The following is a 15,460-nucleotide window of genomic DNA, read 5'->3' on the forward strand; positions in this document are numbered from 1 at the left end:
GCTTGTAAGAACCAAATCCATGGAGTTCTTCCCTAGAAAACTCAAAAATCATTCCCTTAGCTCTTACAAGTAAACTTACACAAAAATCAGAGTGTAGCCACTGAAGCAAAAACACAGGTTCTCAGTCCCTGTGCATAAGGTGAGACTTACAACTGGAATACCTTTCCTCCCTTATCTGGTTTGCTTTTGATAACTGCCTTGTTTTTTGTTTGTTTGTTTGTTTGTTTTATGTTTGGGTTTCTTTAATTTTTTTTTTCATGGTTAGTTAAACTATAAGAATATTCAGAGAACAGAATCTCTTTGGTGATGGCCTCTGTAAGGAGCAGAGATGATGTAAGATCCTAGAAAAGGGATCACAGTTAAAAACTGGCAGTGATGGGAGGGACTGGGGAAGAGGTATTCAGTGAGGATGGCTAAGGTGCTGGGATAAGAGAGAGACTAGAAAAAGAAAGTGTATTTTTAACTACACAAGAGGAAGAGTGGAATGAATGATTAAAACATTATATAAAATCTAAAGGAGGAAAAATGGTTGCAGAAAGGTTTCTGTGTGACAGCAGGAAACATTGCTTGTCTGATATATTTTTGAAGGTGGGTCAGAATGTTAAGAGAGAGGAGCAAAGCTTCTTCTACCAAAGACCAAAGAAGCTCCACAAGGCAGATGAAGGAGGGACAAGTTGTTTTAAGTTACTGGTGTTACTGGGAGAGCCCACCTTAGGGCCTTTCTCTTGAGCATCATGTGATAGTCAGACATCTGAGCCCTGCCTTGGTGGCCTGTTAGCTGTGAGCATAGAATCAAATGCCTCCTGAGAAACAGAGCAATGATGGGTGAGATCAGGGGGAAGGACGCAGCGCTCGACTGTGAAATGTTTATCAGAATGAGTAAAACAAGCCAAAAAGCTAGCACATGCTGTGCCAGAAAGTTCATTTGGACTAAAGGAGAAAGTCCAAAGAATTTATTATTATTATTATTATTATTATTATTATTATTATTATTATTATTATTATTATTATTATTATTATTTTGCAATAATGTCACTAGGAAGTTTTTGTTGTTTGTTTTTCTGTACACACTCAGTTGGAAAAAATCTAGAAATACTGTGGTCAGGAGAAATGGCTCTATCTTCTTTTAAGTTTAGATGAGTCTTTAATAAAAAAAATATTTTTGGAGAAAAACCAATTTAGGTGAGATTTTTCCTTGAAATGTAGTATTAAAAGCCATTTTAAAACTGCTCAAGATCCAACTCCACTTATTAAAAATCAGCCACAAACTATTGTGTATTTGGCCTTCAGATTCTCATTTAGGACTCCCACTGACTTCAGTCTGTAAGTGTGATGGACGGGATGCAGCTATACTACAAAGGCTGCATCAGTGTGAAGTTTAAAATTCATATCTCTGTTTACTTGTCTCCAAAAACCAAACATCAGTGTTCTTTGCTTTAGCTGGAGACATCAATATCTCAAGACACTTGAGAAGATACTTATTAAGAAATGTACTTACCTGTTTCACTCCTGACATTGAGGATTCCATAGATAGGGGGCAAAAACATAGCCTCAGCTATGAATTTGCGATTTTGACAAATCTCAGGTGACCTGGTTAAACAGAACAACATACACTTAACAAGAGGTTTTCTGGGGATTCGAAAAGAGAAAATGATATAATTGGATTAGAGAAAGTGAGCAACTATAAATTTGCATTTAAAGTATCTTTTCTTCCTATGCCACCCAGAAGAAGAACAGCGCTAGTGATATATTTCAAAAAATAAATAAAATGATACCTATAGGCCGAGACAGAGGAAGTGGAGGGGGGATGGAGTAGGCTCTGTGGTAGCCTGTTTCACACAAGTACGAAAGAGAGAGAGAAAGAGAAAGGGAAGGAGAGAGAAAGAAAATATGTGAGGAGAAGAGAGAGCCTGGTCTAGATCAGATATAGTAGGGATACTGCTGGTCAGCTCGTGGGGGTAAAAGGTCTCAGTCCCTAAAATACCACTGCTACACAAAAGCCCACTTAAAGGACTCTACCCAGGAAAATTAAGAAATATCAAGAATCTTATAGGATTTCTGTTTGTAAACTAAGACTCAAGAAATTGGGCAAGTGTTTCACGATCACATTGCCCTTGATGATTTTACAGAAGTCACCCTCCCTTATCTATTTGGGAAGCGCTCGGGGCCAGGATTAATGATGCGCGCCTCCTTCCGGTGGGCACACGCCACCCCTGCAGAGCAGCTGACCCAGGCACCAGCTCTGCCTTGAGCAGCACAGAGACAGCGCACGCCTCAGCATTCACCTTGCAATCGCTTTCCCACCTTATGGGAAGCTTAGGAGGTGTTGTACTTAGAGAAGAATAGAACACAAAGGATCACTGGGCTTTGAGGTGAAGAGAAGCTATTAAAATCGCCCCAAATTAGTGAATCTACTGCCCTATTTCTTAGACCTAAGGCCCAAGTGCGGACATTTTAAGGGGGAAGCTCTGCTCCTTACATAACAGGAATGGTAGTTGCCCCATGCCTGCCCTGCCGCCAGGATTTGGGTTTGGGAGATGTGTCGTTACAGCTTCAAAGCTTGGGAATGCAGATCCTTGGGAATGAGGCCCTATGGTAGCCAATTTTCCACTGGCAAGAAATTGAGAGAGGGAGAGAGAGAGAGAGAGAGAAAGAGAAGGCAGGGGAGAGAAAGGGAAGATAAAGGAAAAAAGAAAGTGCATGTGTGAATAGATTGCCCATCACCTTGATTCAAAGTACATCGGTTTAATGGGAAGAAGGAAGACACTATTGGTGGCGGTACTTTTCCACAGAACAGGGTCAGGAGGGGAGAGATGCTGGGAGGAGCAGCCGCAGCCAGCCCCCTTGACAGAGAGCGCTATGTGGGCAGCGGGGTGCTCTGCTGACCCAGCCAGTCTAGAGCAGACAAGGCAGCTGGTGAGCTGCTGCCAGCCAGAGGCAGCAGCAGGTAGAAACCCAGAGCCAGAGCCCCCGAAGAGTTCACGATTATCCAGCTTCATTGGTGCATCAGCACATTTTCAGTGTCCACCGCAGTGACATGTGCTGACTTTGTACACAGTGTCAGTTTGCGGTCACCGATACATCCTGTCCTCCACCACATACATACATATGCTTCTTCACTTTCTATGCAAATATTGATCTCCAAAGGGGTCAAAATAATTGAATGAGAGTGCAAGAATGCATTGTATTCACAGAGATTTTCCCTGAGCCAGTGGAAGCATTCCTTCCTCATTTGTCTTGTTCTCCATGCAGTCTAGCATTCTGTTTGTTATGGATCCATAGTCCTTTAGTCCATATATCCAAGTAATGCCTTTTAAATCTTTTTCTTCATCCCAGGCAAAATGTACATTACATTATTTTTCTTGAACGCATTAATCCGATGGTACAATGTGTATGGGCAAGGATTCAGCTCCTTAGTTTCTGTCAGATGTGGGAATATACATCCCATGGGTGAAGACTTGGATTTTGGTGATGCCAAGAGAAGTTCCATTGTCATAACATAACAAATTCCTTGTATCCACACTGATGACTGCAAGGCACCCACAAAGGAAACCTATCTTGTTTTGTTGCTTACATTGAGTTATTTTTAAAGCAACAGTTAGGGAGGAAGAAGAAGGGAGGTGATTTCAATGTCATTACTTCTTGTCAAGTGAGTATGTACAAGGTGCTCTGCGCATGTGCTGGACACAACATACATGACCCCGTTTAATCATCAGGACAACCTCACTAAGTATTCATATTCCTCTGTTATACAAAGAGGTTAAGTAACTAGTGCAACTAAGTAATGCTGCTGGGATTTTAATTCAGGTAATCTCCTTTCAGGCTCCAGGCTCTAGACTAACACATTGTCTAGACTTGTACATGTGGGGAAAATGTTAGAGGTAAATTTTGTAGTTTAGAGGCAAACTTCTTTCTCCTTTTCTCCCACAGTGAGGTCTTTTCGCTGACTAGACATTGTTATCTCCCTTCCCACCCCCGAGCTCCACTCCTGCCACCTCCCACTTCCATTTCCATCCCCCTCATCAGCCTGGGTCCACTCCATTAGTCGGACCGTTGGCTTATCTGTAGCACACTGAGATTTTGAGCACATGTTCCAGCCTGGTGCTCAGCTTTTGACCCTAAGAGGGGAATAGTCAACATGTTAAAGAAGGACAGTCGTATGGATCAGTTACCTTCTACTTTAGAGAAACGTGAGGCTTGGTCAGGTGTTTTGAGGCTACCGAGTACAGTGAATAAAAATACAAAGAAATCTGCTCTGTGCCACACCACATCAGTGTGTAGGAGGTTTTTAAATTTTTTTTTTAAGTTTAAAAAATCATGAACTTATAAACCTACAGTTGATTCAATCTCAAGTACTACCTAAGCAACCCAGCCCTGGAGAGAGCCCTTAAAATGAGGGCCTCCCCGCTTCTTCAGAAGCCAATTTAAGTCATTATCTTTAGGACCCAGAACTTAAACATACAACTCTTGATGATGCTAGTTAAGACTTGGCAAAGCCTCTTAACCAGCTACTTCTGGATGCCACATAATAAAGCAGTTTGAGCACTTATGTGAACCCTATGTACGTGTAGTTTGAAAGACTGGCTTCCAAATCCTTATAAGGGTTCTCTGCGGATACAGTAGGAAATAGATGGGCAGCAAGACTCATTTTTGTTTTAAAAGCAGGCGATAAATATGCCTACTTCCAGAAAGAACATTGAACACCTGCAATACCCATTGGAAAATAAAGGAAAACCAAATGTAAGTTAACAAATTACCTCTATAGACACACTCTAACCTCAACTCCAGCTTGTGTCATTTAGGTGCTTTTAATTCAGAGAGGTTTCTTGTGATGCGTTAATGCCAATTTAACATTTTTTTTTAATGTTTTTCACCGTATCCCAGCAGAATCAGCCGGTAACACCCCCACCCTATTTAGCAGATAAGAAACTAAAGCGCAGAATTAAGACTTACTAAGAGCCACAGCAGATAGTATAGGGGTCAACCTCAGCGTTCTGTTCCTAAAACCTCCCAGTCGGTTGCTAAGCTATATTGACCTCCTCGAATATTAGCAGCCAAAGGACAGGGCACACAGCACCAAGGTTGCTGGTCTCCCCTACTTTGAATATCAAAAGTTGGAAATATCTTTTTTTATTTTAAGTGGTATTTACTTCACTTTATACTCTTACCAGAGCCCACAAACCCTGACATAAAATACAGCGAAATGATGGTGGAAGAATAAAGATAAAAAGCTGGGATGGGGAAGCATCGGAGGAATAAGTCAATCGGATGGAATTAAGAGAACGAGAGGAACTAATGGGGTGTGATGGGGCTAAGATGATGATGACAGGGTGGGGCTAAGACGGTAATAATAAGCTGGGAAGCCGTTGAAGAGGCAATGAGAGGAGGGTGGGTGAGATGGCTTAGCAATATAAATGGTCTTGTCTAAATGAGGACAGAGTGCATTTACCCAGCTGCAAACAGTGTGATGAGAAAATACTAAGCTGAATCACTTAAACAGTCTGAATAATAATAGTAATAATAAAAATAAAATAGGATAGAGTATAATACAGGACAGTGGTCTCCAACTGCTATATAAATACTGAGAGCAGTTTTAACTATCTATTTTCAAAGTGGAAACTTAATACCAAATAACCAGTGGAGGTTTAAAACATTTTTTTTCCCTTGACACTTGTGTAACTAAGATACAATTTTTCAATGTGCTATTGACTAGCTCCATCTTAATGCACTTAAGAAACTTTGGCATTTAAGCCATAACTTTCATCTAGAAAGCTCATTCTGCAAGGAAACGTCCTGTCCAGGTACACGGAGTGCCCAAATTCCAGGCAAAATCTACTCTTCTGAGCTTATGATACGAGACGGCAGGCAGATCAGAATGGAATATGCACCTGTCCTTTTCATTTTATGGTGTGGTTTTGATTTTTGTTGATTTTCATTTGCCATTGGTCTTCAACCAAGCTACTGGGAGGAATGTAGAGAAGTATGCTTGGCTAAAGCTGATATGAGCTGCAGGGCTTAGAGAGAGGAACAGAGTCCTTAGCTGCCATAGGTCCATCTGTCATCAGTGAAGGAGCCCATAACCAGGGCCGAGACGCATGAACTGAAGTTGATCACTACTAATTTAAACACTCTCAACCCCACACCCCTCCAAGAAATATATACTTTTGGTGGGTTTTCCAGAAGAAGGTAGGGTCCTGTTTGTAGGGTCACCCCTACTCTAGCTAATTTTTTTTAAAGGCTCTGGATTTAAAATTTTCCCAATAGCTCTCTGATAATTTACTGCTGGCAGGAAGGACAGAGAAACGCTTTATGGGAGATGTGATCCTATAGGCATGAGAATCCGTCTGTTTTATAATTGCCTGAGTAGCTAAACATGAATAAGGTGTATCTATATCTATATCTATTTTATAAATTCTCTGTGACGCTTACTATTTTTTCCCCTTTAGAGCGTGTTTTACCCACAATCCCCCACCCCATTCAAGGTCAGTATGATTTTTATCGTTGTAGCTCTGTTGCTGGGTCATTCTCCATCACCTATAATGGGCAAAACCCACAAAGGGAAACACGTTTACAAAATTCACGGACAATAGGAATCATTTTTTTTTTCTTTAAACCTTCCTCCAAAGGTCAATCAATTGCCCTCACCCTAGTTGAGAGGCAGGTAACAGGTCCCAGTAATTGGGGAGACAATGCTAAACTCAGAAAGCAATTTTTGTTCAGTTAGTATTTATTGCAGGTAACCATGAATTCACATATTTGAAACACAGCCAGTTAAAGTCTGTAGCTCATAAAAATATGACTCCTCTAACTGACCACCCATGCATTTGTAGGCTTATACAATCCAAATCTGAGGTCACTGGTATTGCTTGTAAAAATGAATTTATCTACTACCAAAGGTTGAACTAAACCACAGCGGACATTACTTTTTCTTAAAATCCTGGTCTATTTGGGGGCTTTTCCTTTTCAACATAACTATTTTAGAAAACACAAATGAAAAAACAAAGTAGTCATTCTGTATTCCCTATCATAGAACTTTCTACACACTCAAATTAAATTTTGCCTCCTACATCACATTAAGATGCAAGTTGCAGCCCCAACTTTCTGGCTTAAGGCTATTTAAAGGCAAATTGGCAAATAAAATTAAAACAATACAAAAAAAATCTGAAATAAAACCAACCCTACCAATGAAATTAAGTTCAAGAAAAGTGATTTGCAAGTGACACTCAAAGACCTGAGAAAAAATGGAAGTAGGCCATGTGGGGCCTAGTGTGGAAAAAAATAAATCCAATTATACAAGATTATTGTATACACTATAAGGGAAATGCGCTCAGAATTAAAGGTAGAAAGCTGCTGTTTTATAAGTTTGGAGACAGATCGTGTTTCATTAACACTTGTCCAAACTAAAAATTAGGCCAGAATGGGGTGTAGATATGCAGAGTGTCAATAATATAATGTTTTGCATATGTATACATTCACGTATATGCAAACTTATTTTAATTATATTAGAAATAAGAAGTGCAAGGTTTCAAGGATGAACTCGACAGCTTAATAAAAGTTATTCTCAAATTTTAAGTAGGGCCCAAACTATTTTTAGAAGAACTCTGTTGAATAAAATTCTTCCCTGAAACATTGATGAAATCTGTTACTTATCCCCGCCACTAAAAATAAGACTGTTAAAATGTGCCTGTTTTTCAGACTTGACATGAAACTTAGTGTTCATGGAAAGTATCCTATTTTGAATTCCTGACATGCCACAATTATTTTAAGACATTTATCTTCTGGTGTTGCTGCAGAGATTGACACCATTTTATCATGTTGACATCTTGCAGAGATCTTGATGTGACAAACACACACACATACACATTTGTACCCAGTGGATAGCATTTTGAAAGAGGTCGTGCTCCATCCAAGATGAGCTTTGTAGAGTGTCACTGTGACTCAGGGTGTCCTTTGTGAGAGCAGTTCTGCAGCCACAACTCAAATATTTTATCTGATCAGTCTTTATGAAATGTAAGACACTGAACAAAATGAAGCCAGACACACTGTTCACAAAGGACAGCTGTTTGATATTGAAAAACAGTCTGGATCAGGACAGAGCATGTGGGGTTTTGTTGAACTTGATATTTTTCCACAAACAGAATTGTTGATTGGAGAATGACCCTCGTTTGGTTTTGTGTTGTAGATAGACTGTAGATAGCTTCCTTAGAGCCAATAGTTTTAGAGAATATAGTTTCTCTTACTACTAATACTGAGGGCTTCTGCTAGTAGAAATTGAAAAGCTGTTCATGGAGACTTGGGGGTAGCTGGTGTGAGAGGTTATTATAGAAAGACAGTGCCCTCTCAACTTCCCTGTTTCTCACGAGGACTTTAACTTTCTAGAATCAAAACTCTTTTCTCCTCTTCTTTCCAATCAAGTTGGCAACCCATGTGAAATGCAGTTTCTTATGGAAAAAAAAAACTTTCAACATATGGAATCCTTAACCTTTTTCATAGTGCCCCTGGAGTACCAAAACATCTAAAATGCCTGCTTCACTGTGGTCATAACTAAAGCATGAAACACTTTCACTTAATTAAATAGTATATATTGTCAACATCTATGTAGAATCCTACCATTCTACCCTGAAGTGTTAAGGTGTCTATAGGCAGTTGGTTGATGCAAATGGCTTGAAGGATTTTTGAGCCAATTAATTTCCTTAAGGTGTTTTGAAAATCCCAAGGCTCCTCTTCTGTCCTCCCATCATAAAAAAAGAGAGAAAGAGAGAACTTTTCTACTTTCCATTAACAGAAACGCAAGTTTAATCTCAGCTGCTTCACTGTTAATATCTCTCATTGGCGGGTCACCCCTCCTACCCCCACTCTACGGCTCATCAAGCTGACTGGGGATAAACAGCAGAATCGCAGCAGGAATGCCGTCTAAACCCCTTCAAGCTGTGATTAAACAAAAACAAGGCTCAATAAATCAAATGTTTTTCCCTTGGGTTTCCTTCATCATATTGCTTGATTTTCTGCAGTGATAATAATAATACTGGAATTACACCAAAGGATAATTTACATTGTCTGTGGCCAATCAGAAATTTTCAAATGTCCTTTCCTTTTATGCCAAAAACAAAACCAAACCAACCAAACAAAATAAACCACCATGCTTCCCTGCTGCCTAATTTAAAAGATATACATATATATAAGTAAATAAAACAAATAGTGTTCCATTTTTTATGTTTCTGATAGGTGTTTTTTTCCCCATTAATTTTAATTTAGGTTTATTTATTCTGATATGAGTCCTGAATTGCATATATTTGCATAACTACCCCTGACTGTATCACTGCAGAAAATCCACTGAATTGTCAAAATGACGGAAGAGCCAGCTCTAAATGTCTGAGGGAAATTTTCTCACTTTGTTAAGCTCAAATCATTTCCTGAGGCCTTGGAATCCTAAGAAGTGGTAACACTGCGCCTGTCTCCTCCCCATAAGTTTACTTGTGCACTAGAGATGCTCTCACATTTAGGACCGCAGGTGCAGAATGAGGTGACAACACCCACCTCAGGAAGTTCAAATGAAGGGAAAGAAGAGAAAAGGACAAGGACAAACCACCATTGTTGTGTGTTTATCACCTGCAAGTGAAGAATTCCCTTGAGCTCGGGGCTTTCTGGCCACAATCAGCCCATCCTCTGATTACTGCCACTTTAAAAAAAAAAAATTAACAGCCCTGGAATCTGTCTCCCTTGTTTGCCTCGCATCTGATTATTTATCCCCAGTGAACAGCCTTTCCATTCACTAACCCCGTGTGGCGAATGGGTTTGGGAAATGTTGAGATTATCTTCCAAGTTCAGGCACTGCACTAGGTTTGTTCACAGCTGCTTGCCATTCCGTTCCTGTTTCTCCATTGATAAAACACATTGCACATGGCTGGGTTTGCATGATTAATACAGCTGTCTAAAGCTCTCTATGAAAACAAATCAACCCCCCCCCCCAAATTAAAGTTTGAAAAAAATTAAAACCCAACCCACAAACTAACCAGGCTTGCAGAAATCTGCAGTCCACCTGGCTTGCTTCCCCCTGCAGGGAGATTGGTGCTGCTGTGGGTGGGCCAGCATCAGAACAGCCAGACAGAGGAAGCGATGCACCCGCCCTCACCTGGCACTCCCAGAAATGGGTTCTCCAATCAGATTCCACTGGGATGGGAGGAAAACTGGGAGAAAAATCCTAAAAATACCCCATGCTGTGAAGATGACCAGACAACCCTTTCAGCCTCATCTATTTCTGTAGGCTATTATCCCAGGTATCAATGAGAAAATGCTTGTTTTCAGCTCCTTATCATGACAGCAGTTTCATCTTACCTACTAATGATTGTAATATTATTAATAGTAATAATAATAATGGTAATAATAATAGCAGCTAACATAAAGAGTGGGCATCTCATGAACCAAGTATCGCACGTATAAATCCAATTAATCTCCAGAACCCTAAGAAACTAACATGCACCTTCTCCCACACTCTCCACCATCACAGTACACTCAGATTCCAGTCTATTCCTTGTGTGCACCCAGGCACAGACATAACTCTATGGTACATTATAAATAACCATTATGTATGCATTGATGCTCATTAGATACATATTAGATATATTTGTCTAATGAATTTTAAATACTTATCTAATTTATTTTATGTATTTTATGTACCTATGTTTATAATATATAATATTCAGTTACCTTAATGTCCATACACTTTTACAAAGTCCACTTCCACGTGTGCTCAACACGTGGACATGTATGCCCAGCTCATACAGAGATTTATATGAAAGCACTCATCTTTCAGAAACACAAGCCGAGCTATCTGGCATCAGCACATCTAATTTCACACACTTATTCAGGCTGATTTACATACACACCTCTATTAATCATGGATAATTACTAACATTCTTCTCTTTAATTCAGTTTTTCCAACTGTGAAATGGGAAAGAAATTACATTTTTCATGCCTGCAAGCTCAAAGTGGTGTTTTAAATAATATATAAAAGAGAGCTTCAAGTTCCTAGAAAGAAAACCTGCTGAGTTCAAAACAATCATATTCAGATACACAGATGTCTTAATTTTCCAAGGTGCTTATATTTAAAGGTGTACTTGTATCACGTTGCCTGGATATTAGTTAGCTAAAAGTTTGGTGTGGCTTCATCATAGTTTGACATATTTGGGATTCTAGGGATGTCTGAAATGCCCAGACTGCTAACAAGTGTAAATACAGAAGTATGCCAAGGCCAAATGCAGAAGACTTTCCCTTGTTTTTTAGCACCATCATAGTATTACACTTAAGGGGCACTGCAGGCAGCCCCATTCCCTACTGTGGGGCGCACACTCACACACTCACACGCTTGCAGTGGATGCCCATATGCACATTACCACCTGTCACACTAACCCATAAGTATCAACCTCAAGAACCTCCCCTTTTTCCTGCTCAAAGATGTAAAGCATGTCCTAGGGAAGGCTTCAGTGTTTAAGTACATTGCTCCTTCCCCACTAGCCAGCAGAAACCAGGGACTTGTTTTTGTTGATAGAAGCTAGGCAGTCCTGTCAGCACAAAGTTACACCAAAATCATGGGCCCTGATTAATCCACATGAAGATAATTGAGAGCTGACATTAATACCTGATAACCATCTCCCAACTCCTTTAATGGCAATAAGAATCAGACTTCCTCCCGATTTATCCCAAGTCAGGTAGTCAGTCAATACCTCACCCAGAACCAGTACTTCACCTGCTAGTCCAATGATTTAGACTCCACCGTAATAGGTGGTCCAAACCACTGAATTAGACCCAGTTGTACCAAGCACTTCTGTCCACTGACTCTACTTCTGTGTGTTACTTTTCTCACCTTTTCATTCTTCCTTCTGCTCTGTTTCCTAAACAGTTCTTTTGCCCTCCCTGTTAAAATGTTCTATCAAGAATAAATCTGAAATTTATTCACACGATTATTCAAATGTCCAACAGAGGCTTGGAAGTGTTACCTCTCTCAGAATTTACATTTAGCTTCAAGCTAAACGGCTAAAAACCCTACAGCATCAATTTAAAGGTAAGGGAATCTTTAGTCCTGGGACTGTTTTTAATGCCTTTTCCTATTTTCCTAGTCTGGGTCTGCCTGCACCAGTCAGCCTTTCCTGGTGATCCCCCGTACGTATGCCTTGCTGTGCTATTTAGATTTCTGGAGCCAGCAGAGATCTGAAGATGAATTTTTTTTTTTAAATCCAAGCTCCCACTAAATTTTAATTTGATGGAAATATTTCTGTTCTATGAGCTTTCTGGGGAAAAAATATCTTTCAAAGTAACAATTACATTTGGGGATTAAGTTTAAGTAATTGACAGTCTTGTCTTTTTAATTAAAAGGAATAAAGCTCCCTAAGAAGAGCTCAGTGAGATTTGCGGCAGAAGATGTTGGCAGGTGCCCCAAAGGGTGAGAAGACCAGGATCCTGAACGGACAGAAAATGCTGATGCGGGTCCCCCTGGCCTTCACAGCACACCCCCAGCAGGGCTCGCCTTGGTATTTGCATCAGGGTGGCGTTTAGCAGGAGGGTACAGATCTGCTGTAGGGCACATTACGGGGTGTAGCCAGGAAGGAGGTGCTTTCTCTGGGACCTTTGCTCCAAGTTCAGAGACTTTACACTGACCAAGAGTTCTTAAAGGAAGTGGCCCTACTTAAAAGTCAAAAAGAAAGAATACGTTTTCTTCCAAGAATTCAATCGTACTGCAGTCTCAGCCCCTGACAAATTTCCTACTATAGCCCTGCAAAAATATGATCTTTCATTTTAGCCTGTCCGTAGGCTCTCTCTTTCCTTTTCACCTGAAATTTTTTTCTTGTTATCTGAATTTCTTGATTTTCTCTTTCTCTAACTTTTCTACCATATTCACCTTGCATTATGTTTACAGTTTATCCTTGACATCTTTCGAATAAAACCAAAGAAAAAATTTTTTTTTAATTTTTTACTGAAGCATAGTTGACTTACAATGTTAGTTTTAGGTGTACGGCAAAGTGATTCAGTTATACATATATATAGTATATACATATATATAGTATATATATACATATATACTAAAGAAAAGGTTTTGATAGTATTACCATTCACTTCTAAACACTAGCCATGCATGCACCACACAGCCATTATCCCATCTATCTAGAGGAAACATCTGCTTCTGAAGAGGCAAGATACAAATTAACGTTAGTAACAACTTCCCTTGTACAGTCACTCTGTCCCCATAATGGTCTTTCATCATCACAAGTCATTTGTACTAAACAAGCACTTCCTTAGGGAGGAAAAATCAGCTTAAGTGGTCCCACCTCACATCTCCCCTTGTCTACTGCTGTGAAGAAACTCCCCTGCCAAGTAAGAGCACAGCTTGTCACAGTGGGCTTGGAATTCCTGTATAAGGTGTTCACTTGTACACAGATATGGGACGGGGGTAGGCAGACCACTCACTAGGACTCCACTAAGAACTGTCAGCTTATATCCACTGCAAGTTAGTGGGGAGAGAGACCTTGCAATTGGATCATGACTCCTAATTGGACCCTGGGGGGCTGAGCACCATCATAGTTTAGTGCACTGTTTTACTTATCACAATGCTGGTCGTGAAAGAAAACACTTCCCACGTCTCTGTAACACATGTGTACCTAGACATGACCACTAACAGAGTGTCTTTATTATAAATCACAGCTATCAGTCCATTCTGCTTTATCTGTGCCATACTCACATGGGACATGCTTACTTCACCACTCACCTTCTAAACCTTGCATTTGCAGTAGGATTTTTAAAAACTGCTAAGAGGACATTGAGGACATTGTCTGAGTAACATCCTGTGATTTAAAAAAAAAGCAGTAAGAGATGGCTGTGCCTTGGCTGAGCGGCCATCCTGAGTACCATCCCATCCTCCAGCCCACACATCACCAGGCATTCCCAGCCATGTTCTCTGTTGGAAAGTCGCTTGGCCATTCTGATTATATGTGTGGATGTTTGGAGGGCAGAAACAGCTAAGGAAAAAAAGAGAGAGAGAGAGAGAGAAAAAGAAAGATAAAGGAGGGGGAGAAAGAAAAGAGAAGAAAAGGGAAGGAAGAAAGGAAGGAAGGCAGGAAGAAAGAGAAAGAAAAAAGAAAGAAAGAAAGAGAGAGAAGGAAGGAAGGAAGGAAGGGAGGGAGGGAGGGAGGGAGGGACAGTCGCTTGTACTTCTCTTTGTTGAGTCACAAGTTAGAGAGTAATTTAGGAGGTTTGTTCTGCCTTTTTCCCTGGAGTTCCAGAACACAGGTAAGTTCATCGTTGAAAGCTGCTTGCTTAGTGTCGCAGTGCTGGACAAGATGGCATGCTCTCACCCGTTGGAGGTTGGTCTTCCCTAAGGATCAGCCCTCCCATCGTCATTAAGTGAATAGCTCCCCTTACTGTTCTGCGTTAGATGTACTCTCCACTTGCTTTTGCTTTGTAACATTTCTTTTAAAGTTCATGTTTTCTTTTCCTCTGATTTCTAACCACTAGAAATACAAGAAAGAAACTTCATTCTCGATGGGCAGTGCCAACTAGTTTCTGGCCTAGATTAAGTTTATTTGACAATGCACAATATTTTTAATTACACTATTCATTCACTCCAAAAAAAAAAAAAAAATACCATGCTAGTACTTTCCACGTGCCAAGCTCTGAGCTGGGTCTCGGGGAGGGCTGTGGAGAACAAGCCAGACAGGGCCTGTGCGCGAACAGGGCTGACAGACCAGACGGGGCAGTGGCCGGTGAAGTAAGCAATCCCGAGAAACGGTGAAGTTGAGGACACCTGTGTGGGGTTTGGAGCGCACAGAACAGGGCACCTTAGGTCCTGGACTGATCAGAGGAGGCTTCCAGGTGAAAGTGAAATTTAAAACTAAATCAGAAAGGAGAGAAGAGAGAGAGGTAGGCAGAACATTCCAGAAATGCAGAGGCCTACAACCAGATGGAACAATATTGCCTGATTAATTTTCAAAATCTGGGAAAAAAAAATCACCTTTTGCCCTAATAGTTTCTGACTTTTCCTTATGTGCATCTGATCTGTTTAAAAAAGAAAAGAAAAGAAATGAAAAACCAGTGGAGTTAAAAGAGAGAAGATGAGCATTTCTATTCCTGTAAAACGTGTAGGACAAGGAGAGCGCCTGCCGGCGTAACCGCGCAGAGCTGTGCGGACGGCGTCTAGTGCGTGCTGGGCGGCATTATCCAGCCGCCTGGGCCTTCTGGAGGATGCAGAGAGCCTGTCACCTAGCAGAACAGCAGGAGAAAGCTTTCAGCCTCTCCACAAGGAGGTTTGCGAGTGGGTTTTTATTTTAGATGTAGGCACGGTCAGGTTGTACGGACTCTCCAGTGTCCTCCAGGAGCTGCTCCAGAGCCTGGTGATGATGCCATGTTGGAGTCAGTGGCACAGCAAGAATTGTAGACAAATCCCTGAGGCCCCCTGGCGCTCTGGGTAATA

At 40.7% G+C, this 15,460-nt stretch overlaps 1 protein-coding gene across 3 annotated transcripts in view; it reads left to right on the forward strand.

Annotated features, from left to right (window-relative positions):
- LSAMP (limbic system associated membrane protein) overlaps positions 1-15,460 on the forward strand; it is a 566,772-nt gene that overhangs the window by 536,307 nt on the left and 15,005 nt on the right. The window contains exon 7 of one of the 3 annotated variants that reach the window (XM_064494997.1): positions 6,447-14,030. The exons of 1 other annotated variant lie outside the window; for it this stretch is intronic. In XM_064494997.1, coding sequence (XP_064351067.1) covers positions 6,447-6,724 — 278 coding nt within the window. In that variant the 3' untranslated portion in view covers positions 6,725-14,030. Of the gene's footprint in view, positions 1-6,446; positions 14,031-15,460 lie in introns of those variants that run through there. One more of the 3 variants, XM_010985024.3, reaches the window with a different exon arrangement.

The sequence above is a fragment of the Camelus dromedarius genome, chromosome 2 (assembly GCF_036321535.1).
Source record: "Camelus dromedarius isolate mCamDro1 chromosome 2, mCamDro1.pat, whole genome shotgun sequence".
NCBI lineage: Eukaryota > Metazoa > Chordata > Mammalia > Artiodactyla > Camelidae > Camelus > Camelus dromedarius.